The 23,845-nt window shown below is 42.4% G+C and overlaps 2 protein-coding genes across 2 annotated transcripts; both read left to right on the forward strand.

Annotated features, from left to right (window-relative positions):
- The first annotated feature begins 924 nt into the window (after nt 1-924).
- On the forward strand, nt 925-6,796 carry LOC139726039 (uncharacterized). The gene is made up of 5 exons (XM_071637120.1): nt 925-949; nt 2,013-2,110; nt 3,182-3,350; nt 4,332-4,397; nt 6,283-6,796. The coding sequence occupies exons 1-5, from the start codon at nt 925-927 to the stop codon at nt 6,768-6,770; spliced, it is 846 nt and encodes a 281-aa protein (XP_071493221.1). The 3' UTR covers nt 6,771-6,796.
- Nucleotides 6,797-17,410: 10,614 nt separating this feature from the next.
- LOC139726040 (uncharacterized) lies at nt 17,411-20,485 on the forward strand. Its single transcript, XM_071637122.1, has 3 exons — nt 17,411-17,453; nt 17,821-17,883; nt 19,769-20,485. Exons 1-3 carry the CDS (start codon nt 17,411-17,413, stop codon nt 20,254-20,256), a joined length of 594 nt encoding a protein of 197 aa, XP_071493223.1. The 3' UTR covers nt 20,257-20,485.
- Nucleotides 20,486-23,845: the final 3,360 nt, after the last annotated feature.

Here is a 23,845-nt window from a genome sequence, read left to right on the forward strand (position 1 = left end):
GGAGGATAAGATTTACATTTACACTTCGACAGCCTCGCCGCCCCATCAAAGCACCGTCCGGTAAAAAAAATCGTACATGGACTTGGTGATTGAGCAAGAAATTAAAATACTGTAATGAAAAACTGGCACACACACACACACACACACACACGCACACAGATGCTATATAAACCGACCGACAGACACATCAGATGAGGGTGCCGTTGTTATTATCTTCCCTCATGTTGTGTTCATAATCTTTTTTACTATCTTTTTACTGCTATCAAATAAAAAGGAAATAAAAAGGAAATAAAAATCTTTATAAAGCATTACTATTAAATCAAGTACTGAGTTACTTGTCATAAAACTTTGTTTATCCTGTGTCTACTCTCTTACATTTGCAAACCATAATAATAATGGTCGGTAAACTCGTACGACAGTGACAAGATTTTTTTTTTTGGTCGACTCTCCCCTGTCGGCCCAGGTCAGCCAACTTCCGGTTTCCCGTTGGCGTAACTGTGGATTAAACTTTCCAAATCTGCTTTATCACTGTCATATATATCCAAACAGGACTATCGTTTGGAATCAAAGTTCCCTTTTGTCTGCGTGATGTTTATCACTATGGTTAAAAGGGAAAACGAGAAGGGAAATTCCCACCCCTCGAGTGACCAATCAGAGTTCAGTCCCACTAAAAGCCCGACCATGACCGACCTCGATCCGCCACCCACACACGGCGCCTGTTAGGTCCAAATAAACCTGAAGTCGTCATCTAGGTGATATAAAAAGATAAAACTGTAACTTTTCTTCACCAGACAATGATAACTCGTCGGACGGTGAGGTCCTAAACATTGACAGACTTTGATATTGATGATGGAGTTTGTGACGATGAGGTTTGTCTTGACCCTTTTCTCCTCCCTGGTTGTAGGAGGACATTTAGTGGTCACCATGACAACACCGCCTCCTGCAGAAGGTAAGTCATCTTCCATTATATAGCCGACACGTTTACTTTTTGATTCATCATATAATGGTCTTTCAATTTCTTCTTCATATATCTGTTCCATGACAAAGTCTTTCGCTCTAGTCGGTAGTTTACAGTCATATTATGTGCCATAAATCTCTCATGAAACATTTTACACGATTCACAATAAGTTCTAAACACACACTCTGAATTTGCTGTTAACACTTCTAAGCATTGGGTTACCACACAAGTACTGTATCGCATAACATTTAGTTGAATTATTGTAAGATAAACTCAAACGATGTAAGTAGAGAAATGGCATAATTATAAGCACCCTCTTTAATCAAACCAAATCTATCTCAAAATCAAACCTGCAAAAAGAGAGAGCTCAAACAGACGCAAAAATGAAGGTTTTACAATATAGAAATAGAAATAGAAATAGAAATAGAAATAGAGAACGTATATTCTCCCCGAACAGTGACATTGGTCACTGTCAAATTTGTACATTACTATACAACACCAAGAACCTATTCCTTTCCTTTCTATTCACCAATTAAGTTTCTTTCCTCTTTCTTTTCTGTTCTGTTGTATTCATTAGTTCATAGCGCATGAATTGAATGTGTCTGTAAAGAGAAAGAGCCCAACAACATCAATTTCAAAAATCAAATCACGAGCAATTTACTCACCTTGACTGAAATATTCTACGGCAGTCAATGTGATATGACAAATACGGTGAAGTTACGACATTCTTTGCACTTTACGTCATAGTGTAAGCTTAAAGCCTACATCTTTCTCTAGATCACAGGTTCGATTTTGAATATGACCATGTATAGTGTACATGCTACACTCGTTTTCGCTACGTAGATTGGAATGATATACTGACTTTCATTAACCACTTGAACGTCGTTTCGATTATTTCTTATGGCTCGAGCCACGATATCTATAGCTAACACTAGTTAATGCCTGAAATTTCAAGGTCAAAGTTCATGGCAATGATTTGACTCTTTTTATGATTACTCACGTTACCATGTTAAGTTGCCATGACGACCTTTATCCATCATACTTCAATCCATAGATGTCGACTCAGAGCAGACAGTGAGAGATTTGTTGCAGGAATTCCGGGACGAAGTAGCCGAGCTCCAAAGAATGCTACGAGTGATACATAGTTTGCAGGTACAGAGTGTAGATTAACCGCCATCTACCCTTGATCTCCACCCCCCCCCCCTCCCCCCGCACCCCTCTCTCTCTTTGCCCTTAATCTGTGCGGTGTTTTCCTATTCATTTTTCGCTGAAGAAAGGAATGTGGCCAGGAAGACAGTAGACTGTATAGAGATAGAGAAACTCGAGGTTATCCAAAGCTTCTTCTAGTAACATTGCTTTCCAATCAAAATGTATAGTACAAGGAAAATGTCTTTCTCTGCCATGTGACTATGAAGTCATTTGTATAAGAAACCTTACATCCCCCCAAAAAACAAAAAACAAAACAAAAACAAAAACAAAACAAAACGCAGGAGTCTGGTTCAATTCAATTCAACTGGAGCGATATACTAAAAGAAAGAAAATACGCTTTGTTGCAAGTAAAAGAATTGTAATGAAAAGAGGTTAGGATGTGAGAGATACACTGAAAAACACACGTTCACTCTTTTTCTCCCGTCTCCCTTACTGTATTCCGAAAAAAAAAAACCGTATACTTGCTATCATTCGTCGTCGTACACATGCTGAATTTATAAGCTGTTTTAATTTTAGTTTGGAATTAATGTTTATGCAAATAAGCAGCATCCTATTCTACTACAGCACATTATCACACTGTTTATGTCTTACTGGTTGTGGGAAATAAAGCACCTTTGTGTTGTGCTCAAATTAAATAAATAATTACAATAAGTTTTTATGATTATTTAACATATAATATGTATTATATATTTTTCCTCAGTCATCAATGTTTTCGCGTCTGTTGAAAATAAGGAATTTGGATCATTCAGTTTAGATAGTAAAATTCTTACTTTGCGTATAATAACTGGAGTCCTTGGCATTTTATTGAATCTTGCTATTTCCTGTTGCGCATGATACAACTCTTGTTCGTCGCTCAAGATGTGATGAATATCTATATCTTCCTCTAAACCCTGTATTGTCACGTCCGTTCAAATAGATTAAAGGTCAAAATCAACACAATAAATGCCGCAAATCAATGTGAAAGTAATGTTAGCTGAGATATAATTAGAATGGTTTTTATTCATTTTGCCTCAGTCATCGAGAGGTGCCCAAGGTGAAAATCAGTCATCCGAGCTGATGGTATCTTCATCGCCTGTTCGTGAAGTCAGTGAAGGTCTTCTCACCAAGCTTCGTCGGAGTCGACGAAATGTAGACAGCTCCCTCTCTACGACATACACGACCAATGATTCTCATGGTGCCACCGGTGAGGGCAGAACAACAGAAATGAAATCATACCCAAAAGTGTAGTATTTGTTATACTAGGAGTTACACTCGTTTATACTCTTCAACACTTTACGAACTAATCGAAGAGTCGCATGATACTTAGTACTGAACCAGCTGGACCATTCAATTCTATGCTATGATAACACAGTGTCAGTCTAATGACATTGTACGGTTGAGTAGAAATGTGTAGAATCACATGAAACATTCCTATCTTTTTCTTTTCTTTTTTAACAGCGTATGATATACAAGTTAGTCATGTTTTGCTGGCCTCAGCACGAATTCTAACTGGATGGAAATGGCGCATTCTAAATCATCTCTTATGCCATCATCATCTGTATTGTTATCAATTTTGTTCTTGATGATAATGAATAACTGAAGGAAGAATAGCCGACCTACAGAGTTATATTAAATGCCTTCCTAAACACAGAACGGAAGGACTTTTTTCTCCCATTCCTACCATTAATTTCCGTCAGGAGCAACATTTCCGCTAGCTACCATAGGCCTACTATTTGCAACAATAATTATACTGTCAGCAACCATTGCATATCATAATATGCCACCATCATTACATCAGCCATCCTGTCATCGCACAGAGAGTTAGCTATTCTACACTCACATTCTATTAGTCACCATCACTCGATTGCTCGCCATCACGTATCATGAAACTACTTTCACAGTAATACGACCAATATATTCTATCCGCCACCATCACATACCACTGAATTTGAAACCATTGAACGTTATTATCTACCAGCACATACCATTAGACACATGCATTCACCATGAACCACCTTATGATACAGGAGGCTCTAAACCCAACATTGACCAATTATCCTCACATTAGCCGTCTTCAATTTTATACCTTTTTACTTTCAAAGTTTAGTTTATTCATTTATTTTTAGGGGTAGCAACAACTCCGGTCATTCACAAAGTTTATTTCCATTCGTATCTTTGATGGCAGGAGGAGTTATCTACACCCACTGGGGACAAGCGAATTGCTCGGATGGAGCAGAACTCGTCTACACTGGTAAGTTCGCCAAACTATGATATTCACGTATCAATCCAGGCAAATTTTGAGGAAGAATTGTTCATAATAAAACTAAGTGAGATCGCCTACTTTTGTTTGATATAACCTTAAGTTTGTCATGGCATTAAATTCTTGCGCTTATCAGAGTTACATGAATTTATCATAGCTCGTAGATGAATTTTGATTAAGACAATCCATGCTCAGGCTATAACGCACTATCGAAAGAAAAGAGGTTATCTTGGTAAAGAAATTGGCGTGCATCGTTCTCCCTCTATTTGATCGACCACGAATGTGCACGTCTAGTATTTCTTTATCTTTCTATGAAGGGTCTTAACAATTCTTCTTTTTGGTTGTCTGTCGAAGTCCTCGTTGATGTGTCTACATTGTGGCCGCGTAGCCCCAAACTGGAGGCGTACATGTTATTAGGTTGGAAGACAGGTAGATGCATGTTGATGCCGTATCACTCGAGCAGCTGCAAGGCGTTGGTGGCGGTATCTTCAGAGGCAGTTACAGCCTTCCTTGTAAGGGCCCACCGGCGATATGACGATGTATGCAGCAGCAGTCTCGAGTTCATGGGCCGTAGATTTGCCCATATGAGGTTAGACTTGAGGGTGTCTTTGAACCGCTTCTTGGGACAGCCTTGTCTGCAACTACTGTGGTGTGTCAGCTCCCTATAAAAGAGATGACGAGGGATCTTCCAGTCTTCATGCAGATGACATGACCGGACCATCGAAGCTGATCGAGATTGGAGGATTTTGGCTTCGATGCTGTTGACTGGCTTTGTCCAAGCATTCTGATTTGTGATGTGATCTTGCCAACGGTATGCTAGATGGATCGCAGAGAGCGCATAATTATGTGGAACTGTTCCGGCATTTTGGTATGTCTGCGGTACAGGATCCATGCATGTTTCGCAGCCAAAGAGGAAACAAAAGGACTACTGGGTTGTATACCTTGAGTTTGGTGGAGAGCCGAACGTTCTTGTGCTGTAAGATTTTGATACGTAGTGTTCTAACTGCCAGGCTAGCCATCTCTGATCGCTTGCTGCGATTTTGTTGTCCAGAGTACCATCTCTGGAGATCGTACTGCCCAAGTGTTTAAAGCTGTTGGTATTCTTCAGCAGTGTTCCATTGATAGTGATGCTTGGCTGACAGGGAAAAGCGTTTGTTGTTGGATGGAAGAGGTCTTCTCTCCTCCCGAGACTCTGCTCCCGAGAACCTGTTGACGATAGTCTATAGGTGGTCCTCTTCGTGGGCCATCAAAGCACAATCATCCGCAAACAGACTTTTGGGGACAAACCTCTCTAGCACACTTGTCTCAGTTGCGGCAAGACGCCTCAGATCATCTAATCTGTAGCTATCTAATGTAACAGCATGGAACAGGACTTGTGTGAACAAGAGGTTGAACGATATATCTAGGGTAAACACTCAGTTGAGGACGGCATTTTTTGTACGGTTTATCACAACACAACTTGAAAGAACTTTTCCAGTTTTCATGAAACAGACTGATAAGTGATATTTGAAGTATGGTGAACTTTGCCGAGCAGTCAAGTGTCATAAGAATATTTTGATTCTATAAAGTGCGTCTTTGCCGATAGTGTCGAATGCCTTTGTTAGGTCTCTGAACAGAACATAGAGGTTCATATTCTGCTCAATGCTTTTTTTCTAAACTTCAGAGTCTCAAAACGGAGACCATGTCGACAATCCTACGATTGCGCCGGCAGGTTTTTCGTTGCAACTGTGAAGTTCAGCCTATATCTAGGATGACGCGGACGACACTTAACACAAAACAGATTTGGATTAACTCACATTTCCATCGAATCAAAGGACAATTTTTCTCAGGATCTAATCCTCCTTTCCTTCCTTCTTCCTTCTCTCATCTCCTGTAGGCTCAGTGGCAGGGGCGTATGCAACGCATGACGGCAGCGGCTCAAACTACCTGTGTATGCCAATGGAGCCGATCTACGACCAGTTTGAGACGTCTGGGCACGCCAAACGAGGTCTGCTGTACTCCACTGAATTCGAGACAAACACGGCGCCGGTTTACCAAGAACTACACGACCAGACGCCAACATGTGCTGTGTGCCGAGCGCCGCCAAACCGCTTGACGAAGCTCATGATACCCGGCCGTAACGTGTGTCCTTCTCAGGAATGGCGGCTGGAGTACAAAGGCTACCTAATGTCAGGACTTTACACTCACAAGAAGACTGAATTCATCTGTATGGACGGAAACGCGACGGCCGTTCCAGGGACCACTGGTAGCCAAGACGGTGGCGCCTTCTACATGGTGGAGTCCCGCTGTCTCGTTGGGGGCGGGATGCCATGCGGACCGTATGTCAATGGTTACGAGCTCACCTGTGCCGTCTGCACTATCTGAGGCTTGATAACTAATATGAAACAACACACACACACACACACACACACACACATACACACACACACACACACACACACACACACACACACACACACAAATATACAATGAATATTTCCAATAAAGAATTAAACAGACATACAAACATGAAGGCTGACAGAACGTCCACCCGCAGTCTGATTACAAGAAGAAATCAAGTCTCACGAGGTACTGAGAATGGCTAATCATCATTACCCGAAAAGGCGAAGCTTGCGTGAGGCCAGGAAGAAACCAACGCAAATATTGTAGACCTATGAGTAGACCTGTAGACCTGTAGACCTGTAGACCTGTAGACCTGTAGACCTGTAAACCTGTAGACCTGTAGACCTATGGGTATGAGCCGAGCTAGTGCTGGTATGATGATGGCCCGGAACAGCAAAACGAACGTGCCAGCCATCTTGATGCCAAAGGCAGTTCAAGAGCAGCGAATTGAGCTGAGAGAACATGTGCACCGGTACTTAGTTAAGATTGTCGTGCAAGCTTATGATGAGCGATCATGCTATGTATGTTGTGTAGGCCTATGCAGCTTTGATTACCAATACAGGGATCGGGAAAAAAATAATCTGAGGAAAAAGTGAAATCGATTGTTGTGGTTGTAATAATTTGACATTTAATGTCGACAAGTGATAATAAAATTCAAATTGAGTCATGAAGTTGCATGTACGTGCACTTTCTTGTCTGTCGAGTGATCACAGAGACAATCTGTATACTCGTCATCTTCCTCCCCCTACCCCTCTCACATCTACCCTTCTCCCCTCCCCCCTCCTAGCAGACAATCTGCATACTCGTCATCTTCCTCCCCTACCCCTCTCACATCTACCCTTCTCCCCCTCCTAGCAGACAATCTGTATACTCGTCATCTTCCTCACCCTACCCCTCTCACATCTACCCTTCTCCCCTCCCCCTCCTAGCAGACAATCTGCATACTCGTCATCTTCCTCCTCCTACCCCTCTCACATCTACCCTTCTCCCCTCCCCCTCCTAGCAGACAATCTGCATACTCGTCATCTTCCTCACCCTACCCCTCTCACATCTACCCTTCTCCCCCCTCCTAGCAGACAATCTGCATACTTGTCATCTTCCTCCCCCTACCCCTCTCACATCTACCCTTCTCCCCTCCCCCTCCTAGCAAACAATCTGCCTACTCGTCATCTTCCTCCCCCTACCCCTCTCACATCTACCCTTCTCCCCCCTCCTAGTAGACAATCTGCATACTCATCATCTTCCTCCCCTACCCCTCTCACATCTATACCCTTCTCCCCTCCCCCTCCTAGCAGACAATCTGCATACTCGTCATCTTCCTCCTCCTACCCCTCTCACATCCACCCTTCTCCCCCTCCCTCCTCCTAGCAGACAATCTGCATACTCGTCATCTTCCTCCCCCTACCCCTCTCACATCTCCCCGTCTCCCCTCCCCCCTCCTAGCAGACAATCTTCATACTCGTCATCTTCCTCACCCTACCCCTCTCACATCTACCCTTCTCCCCCTCCTAGCAGACAATCTTCATACTCGTCATCTTCCTCCCCCTACCCCTCTCACATCTACCCTTCTCCCCCTCCTAGCAGACAATCTGCCTACTCGTCATCTATCTCCCCCTACCCCTCTCACATCTACCCTTCTCCCCCCTCCTAGTAGACAATCTGCATACTCGTCATCTTCCTCCCCCTACCCCTCTCACATCTACCCTTTTCCCCCTCCTAGTAGACAATCTGCATACTCGTTATCTTCCTTCCCCTACCCCTCTCACATCTACCCTTCTCCCCCCTCCTAGCAGACAATCTGCATACTCGTCATCTTCCTCCCCCTACCCCTCTCACATCTACCCTTCTCCCCTCCCCCCTCCTAGCAGACAATCTGCATACTCGTCATCTTCCTCCCCCTACCCCTCTCACATCTACCCTTCTCCCCTCCCCCCTCCTAGCAGACAATCTGCATACTCGTCATCTTCCTCCCCTACCCCTCTCACATCTACACTTCTCCCCCTCCAAGTAGACAATCTGCATACTCGTCATCTTCCTCCCCCTACCCCTCTCACATCTACCCTTCTCCCCTCCCCCCTCCTAGCAGACAATCTGCATACTCGTCATCTTCCTCCCCTACCCCTCTCACATCTACCCTTCTCCCCTCCCCCCTCCTAGCAGACAATCTGCATACTCGTCATCTTCCTCCCCTACCCCTCTCACATCTACCCTTCTCCCCCTCCTAGCAGACAATCTGCCTACTCGTCATCTTCCTCCCCTACCCGTCTCACATCAACCCCCCCCCCCCCACTCCTAGCACCGGTAGTTTGAATATCATTTAATAGTCCTTAAGGTATTTTAGTATGATCAAATAAAAACGACAAAAATAAACATCCTGTTCAAGAAGGATTACTAGTACCTGTTTTATATTGCGAGAACGGTTTCATATCCGATTCTGGACATTTCATCAGCCTGTCTGATTTGATGGCGGGAAGGCATCGTTGCCAGTTGGCGCAGACGCACTACCGACGTTATTGTTCGGAGCAAGGTGTCGAGGAGTTCCCCTGATTACAGAGCTGTGCATCCTGCTCAAGGATGATCAAATACATGTACCTTCATCATCAGAATCACGAACATCAAAACTAGAACTCTGTCTTCTTCAGTCTTGTCCTTAAAAAAATAAGAAGAAATAAAAAGTGTCAAAATATGTTCGGAGACGTCCTTGAAAATCATAATATCCACAAGTCTGTTCTGTTATACTTTGATGCGAAAATGTCAAAGTTCATGATAAATCACAATTCTTGCAACTCAACATTCACGAAAACTTTTAAATATATTAAAACGTCATGGTGTATGAGGTTTAAGAACAAAATGCTTTACTTTTTAAAGTTTGACTTTGGGTAAGTAGTGATATAAAAAGTGAGCAATCTACTTGCATTAAGGGCAGGCTTCAATAAAAAGTTTGAGTTTAGCCCTGATAATATATATATATATATATATATATATATATATATATATATATACATATAATGATTGTGTGTGTGTGTGTATTATTCAATTTACAATGTTTCATATCGAAGCAATCAAAGCACAGCAATAAAAACAAATTTTGTACAAGCAGTGAAATCAGACTATGTTTCATTACCCTCAAAATTATGTAAAAATGTTTTTTTTTTTGGACACATTTCGAAGAAGACCCCATGGTGGCGCGCATACCTTCTCTGACTCCTTCTACCGCTGGTTCATTTGCTCCCTCACCAAAGATTTTAGACACCAATCGTTCCCTTCCATGGAACCCAATCCACACCCATCTATATCATACATGTATGTACATTCTTGTTTTGATACGAGTAAATCAGTGTTGTGACTGACTATAAACAAAGCATCGTGTGCAGAATAAACGTTGACATAACCCAAGTTTATATATTGATATCCATCAATACTCTTTCTCATAGTTTATTCAGGTGGCAATATGTCACTACACTTGTATATGTCACTGATGTGTATGTCGCTGAGTGTACTAGTATTCCACTGAGTGTATTTCACTGAGCGTATATTCCACTTAGCGTATATGCCACTGAGTGCTTGCCACTGAGTGCTTGCCACTGAGTGTATGCCACTGTGTATGTGTGTGAGTGTATGTCACTGAGTGTATGTCACTGAGTGTATGTCACTGAGTGTATGTCACCAAGTTCATGTCACTGAGTGTATGTTACGGTACTGAGTGTACTGTATGTCACTGAGTGCATGTCACTGATGTGTGACTGAGTGTATTTTACTGAATGTATGTCACTGAGTGTATTCCACTTAGTGTATGTCACTGATGTGTCACTGAGTGTATGTCACTGAGTGTATGTTACTGGGTGTATGTCACTGAGTGTATGCCATTGAGTGTATGTCACTGAGTGTATGTCAATAAGTGTATGTCACTAAGTGTATGTCACTGAGTGTATGTCACTGAGTGTATGTCACTGAGTGTATGTCACTGAGTGTATTCCACTGAGTGTATGTCACTGAGTGTATGTCACTGAGTGTTTGTCACTGAGTGTATGTCACTGAGTGTATGTCACTGAGTGTATTCCACTGAGTGTATGTCACTGAGTGTATGTCACTGAGTGTATGTCACTGAGTGTTTGTCACTGAGTGTATTCCACTGAGTGTATGTCACTGAGTGTATGTCAATGTCACTGAGTGTATGTCACTGAGTGTATTTCAATTTACTTCAGGCATTGCAATGTATCTTTACTGTAAGTATAATAAGGACTGCTTTACTTTGTTAAACTCACTTTGTTTGTTCTTTTATATGATTTCTGTTACTGAAGAAAGAGTGATGTATGCCATGTTATTTCTTATTTTCGAAAAACGGAATAAATTTGAATTTGAATTTGAATTTGAATGAGTGTATGTCAATGAGTGTATTCCACTGAGTGTATGTCACTGAGTGTATTCCACTGAGTGTATGTCACTGAGTGTATGTCACTGAGTGTATGTCACTGAGTGTATTCCACTGAGTGTATGTCACTGAGTGTATGTCACTGAGTGTATGTCAATGAGTGTATGTCACTGAGTGTATGTCACTGAGTGTATGTCACTGAGTGTATGTCACTGAGTGTATGTCACTAAGTGTATGTCACTGAGTGTATGTCACTGAGTGTATGTCACTGAGTGTATTCCACTGAGTGTTTGTCACTGAGTGTTTGTCAATGAGTGTTTGTCAATGAGTGTATGTCACTGAGTGTATGTCACTGATTGTTTGTCACTGAGTGTATATCACTGAGTGTATTCCACTGAGTGTATGTCACTGAGTGTATGTCACTGAGTGTATGTCACTGAGTGTATGTCACTGAGTGTATGTCAACGAGTGCATTCCACTGAGTGTATGTCACTGAGTGTATGTCACTTATAGTGTATGTCACTGAGTGTATGTCACTGAGTGTATGTCACTTACAGCTTTCCGCACCCCTTAGTCCACCAGCCTTTCATGGCTGGTTGCATTTTATATAGGCCTATTCATTTTAATGTCAATTTGTAAAGATTTGTTCAAAATCAACAAGATGCTATCAATCAAGAATTTTGCGGATGCAATACGATTGTGAATACAGCACTGAATCATTTTCAATTTTGCTGATAATACTTGCTTACTGGCAACGTGACCTTTTATTTTAGTTCTCATAGCTCTCTGATCATCTGAATTCTTTACCATAGTGACGTTTTCAATAAGGTATTTTTCTTTTGTGTATGCAGGTCTTTCTTCATTCTTTCTATACTTCATCTGTACAGGGTAAACCACACATTTTTCTTTTTAGTCATTGTTAACACGTGCTTTCTTTACAGGAGAAGCTGGTTTACACTGATATTCTAAAATTAAAGCAGTATTCAGAGTCATTATGTAATTTGTGAGGATTTGTAGATCGAATAACATGAAAATAGATCTTGCCACAGATGTATTAAAATCTTTCGATTTATTAGAAGTAATTTATCTTTCCATCTATTGATTATGCACCTGCAAAAACGTATGAAGGGCATCTTCCATCACTTGTGATGAAAATCAAAATAATCCTTCTCGATCAAACTACCGCAGCATTTAAATAATAGTGTTATGATAACAGAGATGTGACTGAATGTGATTTAAAAGTTGAACTCAATAGAATACACCTATAAGAACTTTTTCACTACTATCCTATCGTTTTCTTTGTTTTCCCTCATTTGAAACACACCAGTATCCCGTTCACCTCATATACGTACACAGGATGTGGTCACACACAGGAAAGTCTTGTTGATTGAAACCTAATACGGAGTCATGAAATCCAAAAAAAACACAAAAAAAACAAACAGTTTGTGGTTTGTCTCCCTGGTGGAAGTGTTAAAACCTTTGTCCAAGGCCTTTCCGTTAAGTCATGGCCATAGGTGGATAAATCTGTAGGCGTATACACTGTACATATAAGATAGTCTCAAACAGATAATTATTGATTATATCCGTATGTTTTACAAAATATATACATGAAAATTTGGCAAATTTTCACTTTCACATACAATTCACTGTACGATCATTGTATCAAAACTTCATGTTACATTCAATTTATACACCATTTTCAAAAAGAAGCTTGAACAAGGGTCATTCAGAGAGCTTGAGACTGCCATTCTCATGATCATGACAATACTAGTAATCTCAAACTCTAATCAATGATTTATTCGACTTATTTTTGGCATTTTTTGAAATACAAAACAACCATTTATTCTTCTATTCATTTTCAATGTTTTATCATTGCTAACACCATTAGAATTATCATCACTATTTTCTTATCTTAACGGAGTATTGTTGCACCATTAACCAATATTAACGTCTACCATGTCTATTGAGGACGGTAACTAGGATGTTTACTCCTATCCCAAGCCTGGCTATTACCACGACTACTTTTCTCTACATAGATCTCTGATGGATGCGATGAGGGGCGCATCAATCGAAACATCACGGTGGAAACGTTTTGCTTTTAAACTATAATTTTATAACACAGCTCTAATTTCCACAATGATCAGAATCATTTCTGTCGACGTCTACTCGGAGGTTTTCAGTAGTTTGGTCCCGAAAGTACAAATTATGGCTATCTGTTTACACACTCTGCCTGAACGATCTACACTAGATCATTGTGAGTCTTTTCTTCGAAGACGACTGGGTAAATTAGGTAATGGACAATGGCAATACCTGTCAAACGGTCACATCAGTCTTTCGTCATCGGAAAAGGGAGGATAAGATTTACATTCACTCTTCGACAGCCACGCCGCCCCATCAAAGCACCGTCCGGTAAAACCAATCGTACATGGACTTGGTGATTGAGCAAGAAATTAAAATACTGTAATGAAAAAGAGGCACACACACACACACGCACACACATGCTATATAAACCGACAGACAGACACATCAGATGAGGGTGCCGTTGTTATTATTTTTTATTTATGTTTGTGTTCATAATCTTTTTTACTATCTTTTTACTGCTATCAAATAAAAAGGAAATAAAAAGGAAATGAAAATCTTTATGAAGCATTACTATTAAATTAAGTACTGAGTTAATTGTCATAAAACTTTGTTTATCCTGTGTCTACTCTCTTACATTTGCAAACCATAATAATAATGGTCGGTAAACTCGTACGATAGTGACAAGATTTTTTTTCGTCAAATTTCCCCTGTCGGCCCAGGTCAGCCTATACTTCCGGTTTCCCGTTGGCGTAACTGTGGATTAAACTTTCCAAATCTGCTTTATCACTGTCATAACCTATATCCAAACAGGACTATCGTTTGGAATCAAAGTTCCCTTTTGTCTGCGTGATGTTTATCACTATATGGTTAAAAGGGAAAACGAGAAGGGAAATTCCCACCCCTCGAGTGACCAATCAGAGTTCAGTCCCACTAAAAGCCCGACCATGACCGACCTCGATCCGCCACCCACACACGGCGCCTGTTAGGTCCAGATAAACCTGAAGTCATCATCTAGGTGATATAAAAAGATAAAACTGTAACTTTTCTTTACCAGACAATGGTAACTCGTCGGACGGTGAGGTCCTAAACATTGACAGACTTTGATATTGATGATGGAGTTTGTGACGATGAGGTTTGTCTTGACCCTTTTCTCCTTCCTGGTTGTAGGAGGACATTTAGTGGTCACCATGACAACACCGCCTCCTGCAGAAGGTAAGTCATCTTCTATTATATAGCCGACACGTTTTTCTTTTTGATTCATCATAATGGACTTTCAATTTCTTCTTCATAGATCTGTTCCATGATAAAGTCTTTTGCTCAAGTCGGTAGTTTACAGTCATATTATATGCCATAAATCTCTCATGAAACATTTTACACGATTTATAATAAGTTCTACATACACACACTCTGAATTTGCTATTAACACTTTTGAGCATTGGGTTACCACACAAGTACTGTATCGCATAACATTTAGTTGAATTTTTAGATAAACTCTAACGTTGTAAGTAGGGAAATGGCATGATTAGGCCTTGATAAGCACCCTCTTTAATCAAACAAAATATATCTCAAAATCAAACCTGTAAAAACAGTGAGCTCAAACAGACGCAAGAATGGAGGCTTTACAATAATTATACAAATAGAAATAGAAATAAAAAGTGACATTGGTCACTGTCAAATTTGTATATTACTATTACAACACCAAGAACTTATTCCTTTCCTTTCTGTTTACCAATTATGTTTATTTCTTCTTTCTTTTCTGTTGTATTCATTAGTTCATAGCGCATGAATTGAATGTGTCTGTAAAGAGAAAGAGCCCAACAACATCAATTTCAAAAATCAAATCACGAGCAATTTACTCAACTTGACTGAAATATTCTACGGCAATCAGTGTGATATGACAAATACGGTGAAGTTACGACATTCTTTGCACTTTACGTCATAGTGTAAGCTTAAAGCCTACATCTTTCTCTAGATCACAGGTTCGATTTTGAATATGGCCATGTATAGTGTACATGCTACACTCGTTTTCGCTACGTAGATTGGAATGATATACTGACTTTCATTAACCACTTGAACGTCGTTTCAATTATTTCTTATTGCTCGAGCCACGATATCTATAGCTAACACTAGTTAATGCCTGAAATTTCAAAGTCAAAGTTCATGGCAATGATTTGACCCCTTTTTATGATTACTCACGTTACCATGTTAAGTTGCCATGACGACCTTTATCCATCATACTTCAATCCATAGATGTCGACTCAGAGCAGACAGTGAGAGATTTGTTGCAGGAATTCCGGGACGAAGTAGCCGAGCTCCAAAGAATGCTACGAGTGATACATAGTTTGCAGGTACAGAGTGTAGATTAACCGCCATCTACCCTTGATCTCCCCCCCCCTCCCCCCGCACCCCTCTCTCTCTTTGCCCTGTATCTGTGCGGTGTTTTCCTATTCATTTTTTCGCTGAAGAAGGGAATGTGGCCAGGAAGACAGTAGACTGTAGAGATAGAGAAACTCGAGGTTATCCAAAGCTTCTTCTAGTAACATTGCTTTCCAATCAAAAGGTATAGTACAAGGAAAATGTCTTTCTCTGCCATGTGACTATGAAGTAATTTGTATAAGAAACCTTACATCCTCCCCCCCCCCCAAAAAAAAAAAAACAAACAACAAAACAAAACAAAACAAAACGCAGGAGTCTGGTTCAATTCAATTCAACTGGAGCTACATACTAAAAGAAAGAAAATACGCTTTTGTTGCAAGTAAAAGGATTGTAATGAAAAGAGGTTAGGATGTGAGAGATACACTGAAAAACACACTGTCTCTCTCTTTCTCCCGTCTCCCTTGCTGTATTCCGAAAAAAAAGGAACCGTATACTTGGTATTGTTCGTCGTCCGTATACTTACATGCTGAATTTATTAGCTGGTGCAATTTTAGCTTGTAATTAATGTTTATGCAAATAACCAGCATCCTATTCTACTACAGCACATTATCACACTGTTTATGTCTTACTGGTTGTGGGAAATGAAGCACCTTTGTGTTGTGCTCAAATTAAATAAATAATTACAATAATTTTTTATGATTATTTAACATATAATATGTATTATATATATTTCCTCAGTCATCAATGTTTTCGCGTCTGTTGAAAATAAGGAATTTGGATAATTCAGTTTAGATAGTAAAATATTAACTTTGCGTATAATAACTGGAGTCCTCGGCATTTTATTGAATCTTGCTGTTTCCTGTTGCGCATGATACAACTCTTGTTCGTCGCTCAAGATGTGATGAGTATCTATATCTTCCTCTAAACCCTGTATTGTCACGTCCGTTCAAATAGATTAAAGGTCAAAATCAACACAATAAATGCCGCAAATCAATGTGAAAGTAATGTTAGCTGAGATATAATTAGAATGGTTTTTATTCATTTTGCCTCAGTCATCGAGAGGTGCCCAAGGTGAAAATCAGTCATCCGAGCTGATGGTATCTTCACCGCATGTCCGTGAAGTCAGTGAAGGTCTTCTCACCAAGCTTCGTCGGAGTCGACGAAATGTAGACAGCTCCCTCTCTACGACATACACGACCAATGATTCTCATGGTGCCACCGGTGAGGGCAGAACAACAGAAATGAAATCATACCCAAAAGTGTAGTATTTGTTATACTAGGAGTTACACTCGTTTATACTCTTCAACACTTTACGAACTAATCGAAGAGTCGCATGATACTTAGTACTGAACCAGCTGGACCATTCAATTCTATGCTATGATAACACAGTGTCAGTCTAATGACATTGTACGGTTGACTAGAAATGTGTAGAATCACATGAAACATTCCTATCTTTTTCTTTTCTTTTTTAACAGCGTATAATATACAAGTTAGTCATGTTTTGCTGGCCTCAGCACGAATTCTTACTGGATAGAAATGGCGCATTCTAAATCATTTCTAATGCCATCATCATCTGTATTGTTATCAAGAAATTTGTTCTTGATGATAATGAATAACTGAAGGAAGAATAGCCGACCTATAGAGGTATATTAAATGCCTTCCTAAACACAGAACGGAAGGACTTTTTTCTCCCATTCCTACCATTAATTTCCGTCAGGAGCCACATTTCCGCTAGCTACCATAGGCCTACTATTTGCAACAATAATTATACTATCAGCAACCATTACATACCATGCCACCATCATTACATCAGCCATCCTGTCATCGCACAGAGAGTTATAGCTATTCTACACTCACATTCTATTAGTCACCATCACTCGATTGCTCGCCACCACGTATCATGAAACTACTTTCACAGTAATACGACCAATATATTCTATCCGCCACCATCACATACCACTGAATTTGAAACCATTGAACGTCATTATCTACCAGCACATACCATTAGACACATGCATTCACCATTAACCACCTTATGATACAGGAGGCTCTAAACCCAACATTGACTAATTATCCTCAGATTAGCTGTCTTCAATTTTATACCTTTTTACTTTCAAAGTTTAGTTTATTCATTTATTTTTAGGGGTAGCAACAACTCCAGTCATTTACAAAGTTTATATCCATTCGTATCTTTGACGGCAGGAGTTATCTACACCCACTGGGGACAAGCGAATTGCTCGGATGGAGCAGAACTCGTCTACACTGGTAAGTTCGCCGAACTCTAATACTCGTGTATCAATCCAGGCAAATCCTGAGGAAGAATTGTTCATAATAAAACTAAATGAGACCGCCTACTTTTGTTTGATATAACCTTAAGTTTGTCATGGCATTAAATTCTTGCGCTTATCAGAGTTACATGAATTTATCATACCTCGTAGATGAATTTTGATTATCAATCCATGCTCAGGCTGTAACGCACTATCGAAAGAAAAGAGGTTATCTTGGTAAAGAAATTGGCGTGCATCGTTCTTCCTCTATTTGATCGACCACGAATGTGCACGTCTAGTATTTCTTTATCTTTCTATGGAGGGTCTTAACAATTCTTCTTTTTGGTTGTCTGTCGAAGTCCTCGTTGATGTGTCTACATGTGACTGCGTAGCCCCAAACTGGAGGCGTACATGCATTAGGTTGGAAGACAGGTAGATGCATGTTGATGCCGTATCACTCGAGCAGCTGCAAGGCGTTGGTGGCGGTATCTTCAGAGGCAGTTACAGCCTTCCTTGTAAGGGCTCACCGGCGATATGACGATTTATGCAGCAAGTCTCGAGTTCATGGGCCGTTGATGTGCCCATTTGAGGTTGGCCTTGAGGGTGTCTTTGAACCGCTTCTTGGGGCAGCCTTGTCTGCGAGTACCGTGGTGTGTCAGCTCCCTATAAAAGAGATGACGAGGGATCTTCCAGTCTTCATGCAGATGACATGACCGGACCATCGAAGCTGATCGAGAATGGAGGATTTTGGCTTCGATGCTGTAGATTGGCTTTGTCCAAGAATTTTGATTTGTAATGTGATCTTGCCAACGGTATGCTAGATGGATCGCAGAGAGCGCATAATTATGTGGAACTGTTCCGGCATTTTGGTATGTCTGCGGTACAGGATCCATGCATGTTTCGCAGCCAAAGAGGAAACAAGAGGACTACTGGGTTGTATACCTTGAGTTTGGTGGAGAGTCGAACGTTCTTGTGCTGTAAGATTTTGGTACGTAGTGTTCTAACTGCCAGGCTAGCCATCTCAGATCGCTTGCTGCGATTACGTTGTCCAGAGTAGGCCTACCATCACTGGAGATCGTACTGCCCAAGTGTTTAAAGCTGTTGGTATTCTTCAGCAGTGTTCCATTGATATTGATGCTTGGCTGACAGGGAAAAGTGTTTGTTGTGGGACGGAAGAGGGCTTCTCTCCTCCCGAGACTCTGCTCCCGAGAACCTGTTGACGTAGCCTATAGGTGGTCCTCTTCGTGGGCCATCAAAGCACAATCATCCGCGAACAGACTTTTGGGAACAAACCTCTCTAGCACACTTGTCTCAGTTGCAGCAAGACGCCTCAGATCATCTAATCTGTAGCTATCTAATGTAACAGCATGGAACAGGACTTGTGTGAACAAGAGGTTGAACGATATATCTAGGGTAAACACTCAGTTGAGGACGGCATTTTTGTACGGCTTATCACAACATAACTTGAAAGAACTTTTCCAGTTTTCATGAAACAGACTGATAAGTGATATTTAAAGTATGGTGAACTTTGCCGAGCAGTCAAGTGTCATAAGAATATTTTGATTCTATAAAGTGCGTCTTTGCCGATAGTGTCGAATGCCTTTGTTAGGTCTCTGAACAGAACATAGAGGTTCATATTCTGCTCGATGCTTATTTTTTCTAAACTTCAGAGTCTCAAAACGGAGACCATGTCGACAATCCTACGATTGCGCCGGCAGGTTTTTCGTTGCAACTGTGAAGTTCAGTCTATATCTAGGATGACGCGGACGACACTTAACACGAAACAGATTTGGATTAACTCACATTTCCATCGAATCAAAGGACCATTTTTCTCAGGATCTAATTCTCCTTACCTTCCTTCTTCCTTCTCGCATCTCCTGTAGGCTCAGTGGCAGGGGCGTATGCAACGCATGACGGCAGCGGCTCGAACTACCTGTGTATGCCAATGGAGCCGATCTATGACCAGTTTGAGACGTCTGGGCACGCCAAACGAGGTCTGCTGTACTCCACTGAATTCGAGACAAACACGGCGCCGGTTTACCAAGAACTACACGACCAGACGCCAACATGCGCCGTGTGCCGAGCGCCGCCAAACCGCTTGACGAAGCTCATGATACCGGGCCGTAACGTGTGCCCTTCTCAGGAATGGCGGCTGGAGTATAAAGGCTACCTAATGTCAGCACTTTACACTCACAAGAAGACTGAATTCATCTGTATGGACGGAAACGCGACTGCCGTGCCAGGGACCACTGGTAGCCAAGACGGTGGCGCCTTCTACATGGTGGAGTCCCGCTGTATCGTTGGGGGCGGGATGCCATGCGGACCGTATGTCAATGGTTACGAGCTCACCTGTGCCGTCTGCACCATCTGAGGCTTGACGACCACATTGAAACAACATGAGCACCAACACACACACACACACACACACACACACACACACAAATATACTATGAATATTTCCAATAAAGAAACAGAGAAACATAAAGGCAGACAGAACGTCTTTCCGCAGTCTGATTACAAGAAGAAATCAAGTCTCACGAGGTACTGAGAATGGCTATAATCATCATTACCCGAAAAGGCGAAGCTTGCGTGAGTCCAGGAAGAAACCAATGCGGCTATTGTAGACCTATTATGAGTAGACCTGTAGACCTGTAGACCTGTCATAATGGGTAAGGAGCAGAGCTAGTGCTGAGATGTTGACGGCCCGGAGCAGCATAAGGTGCCAGCCGTCTTGATGCCAAAGGCAGTTCAAGAGCAGCGAGTTGAGCTGAGAGAACAACATGTGCACCGGTACTTAAGTTAAGATTGTGGTGCAAGCTTATGTGCGATCATGCTATGTATGTTGTGTAGGCCTATGCAGCTTTGATTACCAATACAGGGATCGGGAAAAAATAATCTGAGGAAAAAGTAAAATCGATTGTTGTGGTTGTAATAATTTGACATTTAATGTCGACAAGTAGTAATAAAATTCAAATTGAGTCATGAAGTTGCATGTACGTGCACTTTCTTGTCTGTCGAGTGATAACAGAAACAATCTGCATACTCGTCATCTTCCTCCCCCTACCCCTCTCACATCTACCCTTCTCCCCTCCCCCTCCTAGCAAACAATCTGCATACTCGTCATCTTCCTCCCCCTACCCCTCTCACATCTACCCTTCTCCCCTCCCCCTCCTAGCAGACAATCTGTATACTCGTCATCTTCCTCCCCTACCCCTTTCACATCTACCCTTCTCCCCTCCCCCTCCTAGCAGACAATCTGCATACTCGTCATCTTCCTCACCCTACCCCTCTCACATCTACCCTTCTCCCCCCTCCTAGTAGACAATCTGCATACTCGTCATCTTCCTCCCCCTACCCCTCTCACATCTACCCGTCTCCCCTCCCTCCTAGCAGACAATCTGCATACTCGTCATCTTCCTCCCCCTACCCCTCTCACATCTACCCTTCTCCCCTCCCCCTCCTAGCAGACAATCTGTATACTCGTTATCTTCCTCACCCTACCCCTCTCACATCTACACTTCTCCCCTCCCCCTCCTAGCAGACAATCTGCATACTCGTCATCTTCCTCCCCCTACCCCTCTCACATCTACCCTTCCCCCCTCCTAGTAGACAATCTGTATACTCGTCATCTTCCTCCCCCTACCCCTCTCACATCTACCCTTCTCCCCTCCCTCCTAGCAGACAATCTGCATACTCGTCATCTTCCTCCCCCTACCCCTCTCACATCTACCCTTCTCCCCCCTCCTAGCAGACAATCTGCATACTCGTCATCTTCCTCCCCCTACCCCTCTCACATCTACCCTTCTCCCCCTCCTAGCAGACAATCTGCATACTCGTCATCTTCCTCCCCTACCCCTCTCACATCTACCCTTCTCCCCTCCCCCTCCTAGCAGACAATCTGCATACTCGTCATCTTCCTCCCCCTACCCCTCTCACATCTACCCTTCTCCCCTCCCCCTCCTAGCAGACAATCTGTATACTCGTCATCTTCCTCCCCCTACCCCTCTCACATCTACCCTTCTCCCCCTCCTAGCAGACAATCTGCATACTCGTCATCTTCCTCCCCTACCCCTCTCACATCTACCCTTCTCCCCTCCCCCTCCTAGCAGACAATCTGCATACTCGTCATCTTCCTCCCCCTACCCCTCTCACATCTACCCTTCTCCCCTCCCCCTCCTAGCAGACAATCTGCATACTCGTCATCTTCCTCCCCTACCCCTCTCACATCTACCCTTCTCCCCCTCCTAGCAGACAATCTGCATACTCGTCATCTTCCTCCCCCTACCCCTCTCACATCTACCCTTCTCCCCTCCCTCCTAGCAGACAATCTGCATACTCGTCATCTTCCTCCCCCTACCCCTCTCACATCTACCCTTCTCCCCCTCCTAGCAGACAATCTGCATACTCGTCATCTTCCTCCCCTACCCCTCTCACATCTACCCTTCTCCCCTCCCCCTCCTAGCAGACAATCTGCATACTCGTCATCTTCCTCCCCCTACCCCTCTCACATCTACCCTTCTCCCCTCCCCCTCCTAGCAGACAATCTGCATACTCGTCATCTTCCTCCCCCTACCCCTCTCACATCTACCCTTCTCCCCTCCCCCTCCTAGCAGACAATCTGTATACTCGTCATCTTCCTCCCCCTACCCCTCTCACATCTACCCTTCTCCCCTCCCCCTCCTAGCAGACAATCTGCATACTCGTCATCTTCCTCCCCCTACCCCTCTCACATCTACCCTTCTCCCCTCCCCCTCCTAGCAGACAATCTGTATACTCGTCATCTTCCTCCCCCTACCCCTCTCACATCTACCCTTCTCCCCTCCCCCTCCTAGCAGACAATCTGCATACTCGTCATCTTCCTCCCCTACCCCTTTCACATCTACCCTTCTCCCCTCCCCCTCCTAGCAGACAATCTGCATACTCATCTTCCTCCCCCTACCCCTCTCACATCTACCCTTCTCCCCCTCCTAGCAGACAATCTGCATACTCGTCATCTTCCCCCCTACCCCTCTCACATCTACCCTTCTCCCCCTCCTAGCAGACAATCTGCATACTCGTCATCTTCCTCCCCCTACCCCTCTCACATCTACCCTTCTCCCCTCCCCCTCCTAGCAGACAATCTGCATACTCGTCATCTTCCTCCCCTACCCCTCTCACATCTACCCTTCTCCCCTCCCTCCTCCTAGCAGACAATCTGCATACTCGTCATCTTCCTCCCCCTACCCCTCTCACATCTACCCTTCTCCCCCTCCAAGTAGACAATCTGCATACTCGTCATCTTCCTCCCCCTACCCCTCTCACATCTACCCTTCTTCCCTCCCCCCTCCTAGCAGACAATCTGTTCAGAGCCAGGCGTCGAGGAATTCTCCTGGGGCCTGTCTTATAAAGACTTGTGATAGAAATCAATCACAAGTTTCTTGTGAGCTGCAATGCAAGTTGCGATTGATTTGGGGACTTGTGATTGATTTGAAGGCTTTATAAGACGGGGCCCAGATTACAGAGCTGTGCACCCTGCTCGAGAATTATCAAATACTTTTCATCATCAGAATCACGAACATCAAAACCAGGGCTCCCTCCTTTTCAGTCTTTCCCTTAAAAAAAAGAAGAAGATGAAATGAATAAAAATGGTGTCAAAATATGTTCGGAGACGTACTTGAAAATCATAATACATGCTATCCACAAGTCTGTTCTATTATACTTTGGTGCGAAAATGTCAAAGTTCATGATAAATCACAATTCTTGCAACTAAACATTCAAGAAAACTTTTAAATGTATTAAAAACATCCTAGTGTATGAGGCTTAAGAAAAAATGCTTTACTTTTATAGTTTTGACTTTGGGTAAGTAATGATATAAAAAGTGAGCAATGTACTTGCACAAAGGGCAGGCTTTAAGAAAAGGTTTTAGAGTTGAGCCCTGATAATATATGTATAACATGATTGTGTGTGTATGTGTGTGTGTG

The sequence above is a fragment of the Diadema antillarum genome, unplaced genomic scaffold (genome assembly GCF_040938485.1).
Source record: "Diadema antillarum isolate AM-2024a unplaced genomic scaffold, OU_Dant_1.0 seq00000076_RagTag, whole genome shotgun sequence".
Taxonomy (NCBI): Eukaryota; Metazoa; Echinodermata; class Echinoidea; order Diadematoida; family Diadematidae; genus Diadema; species Diadema antillarum.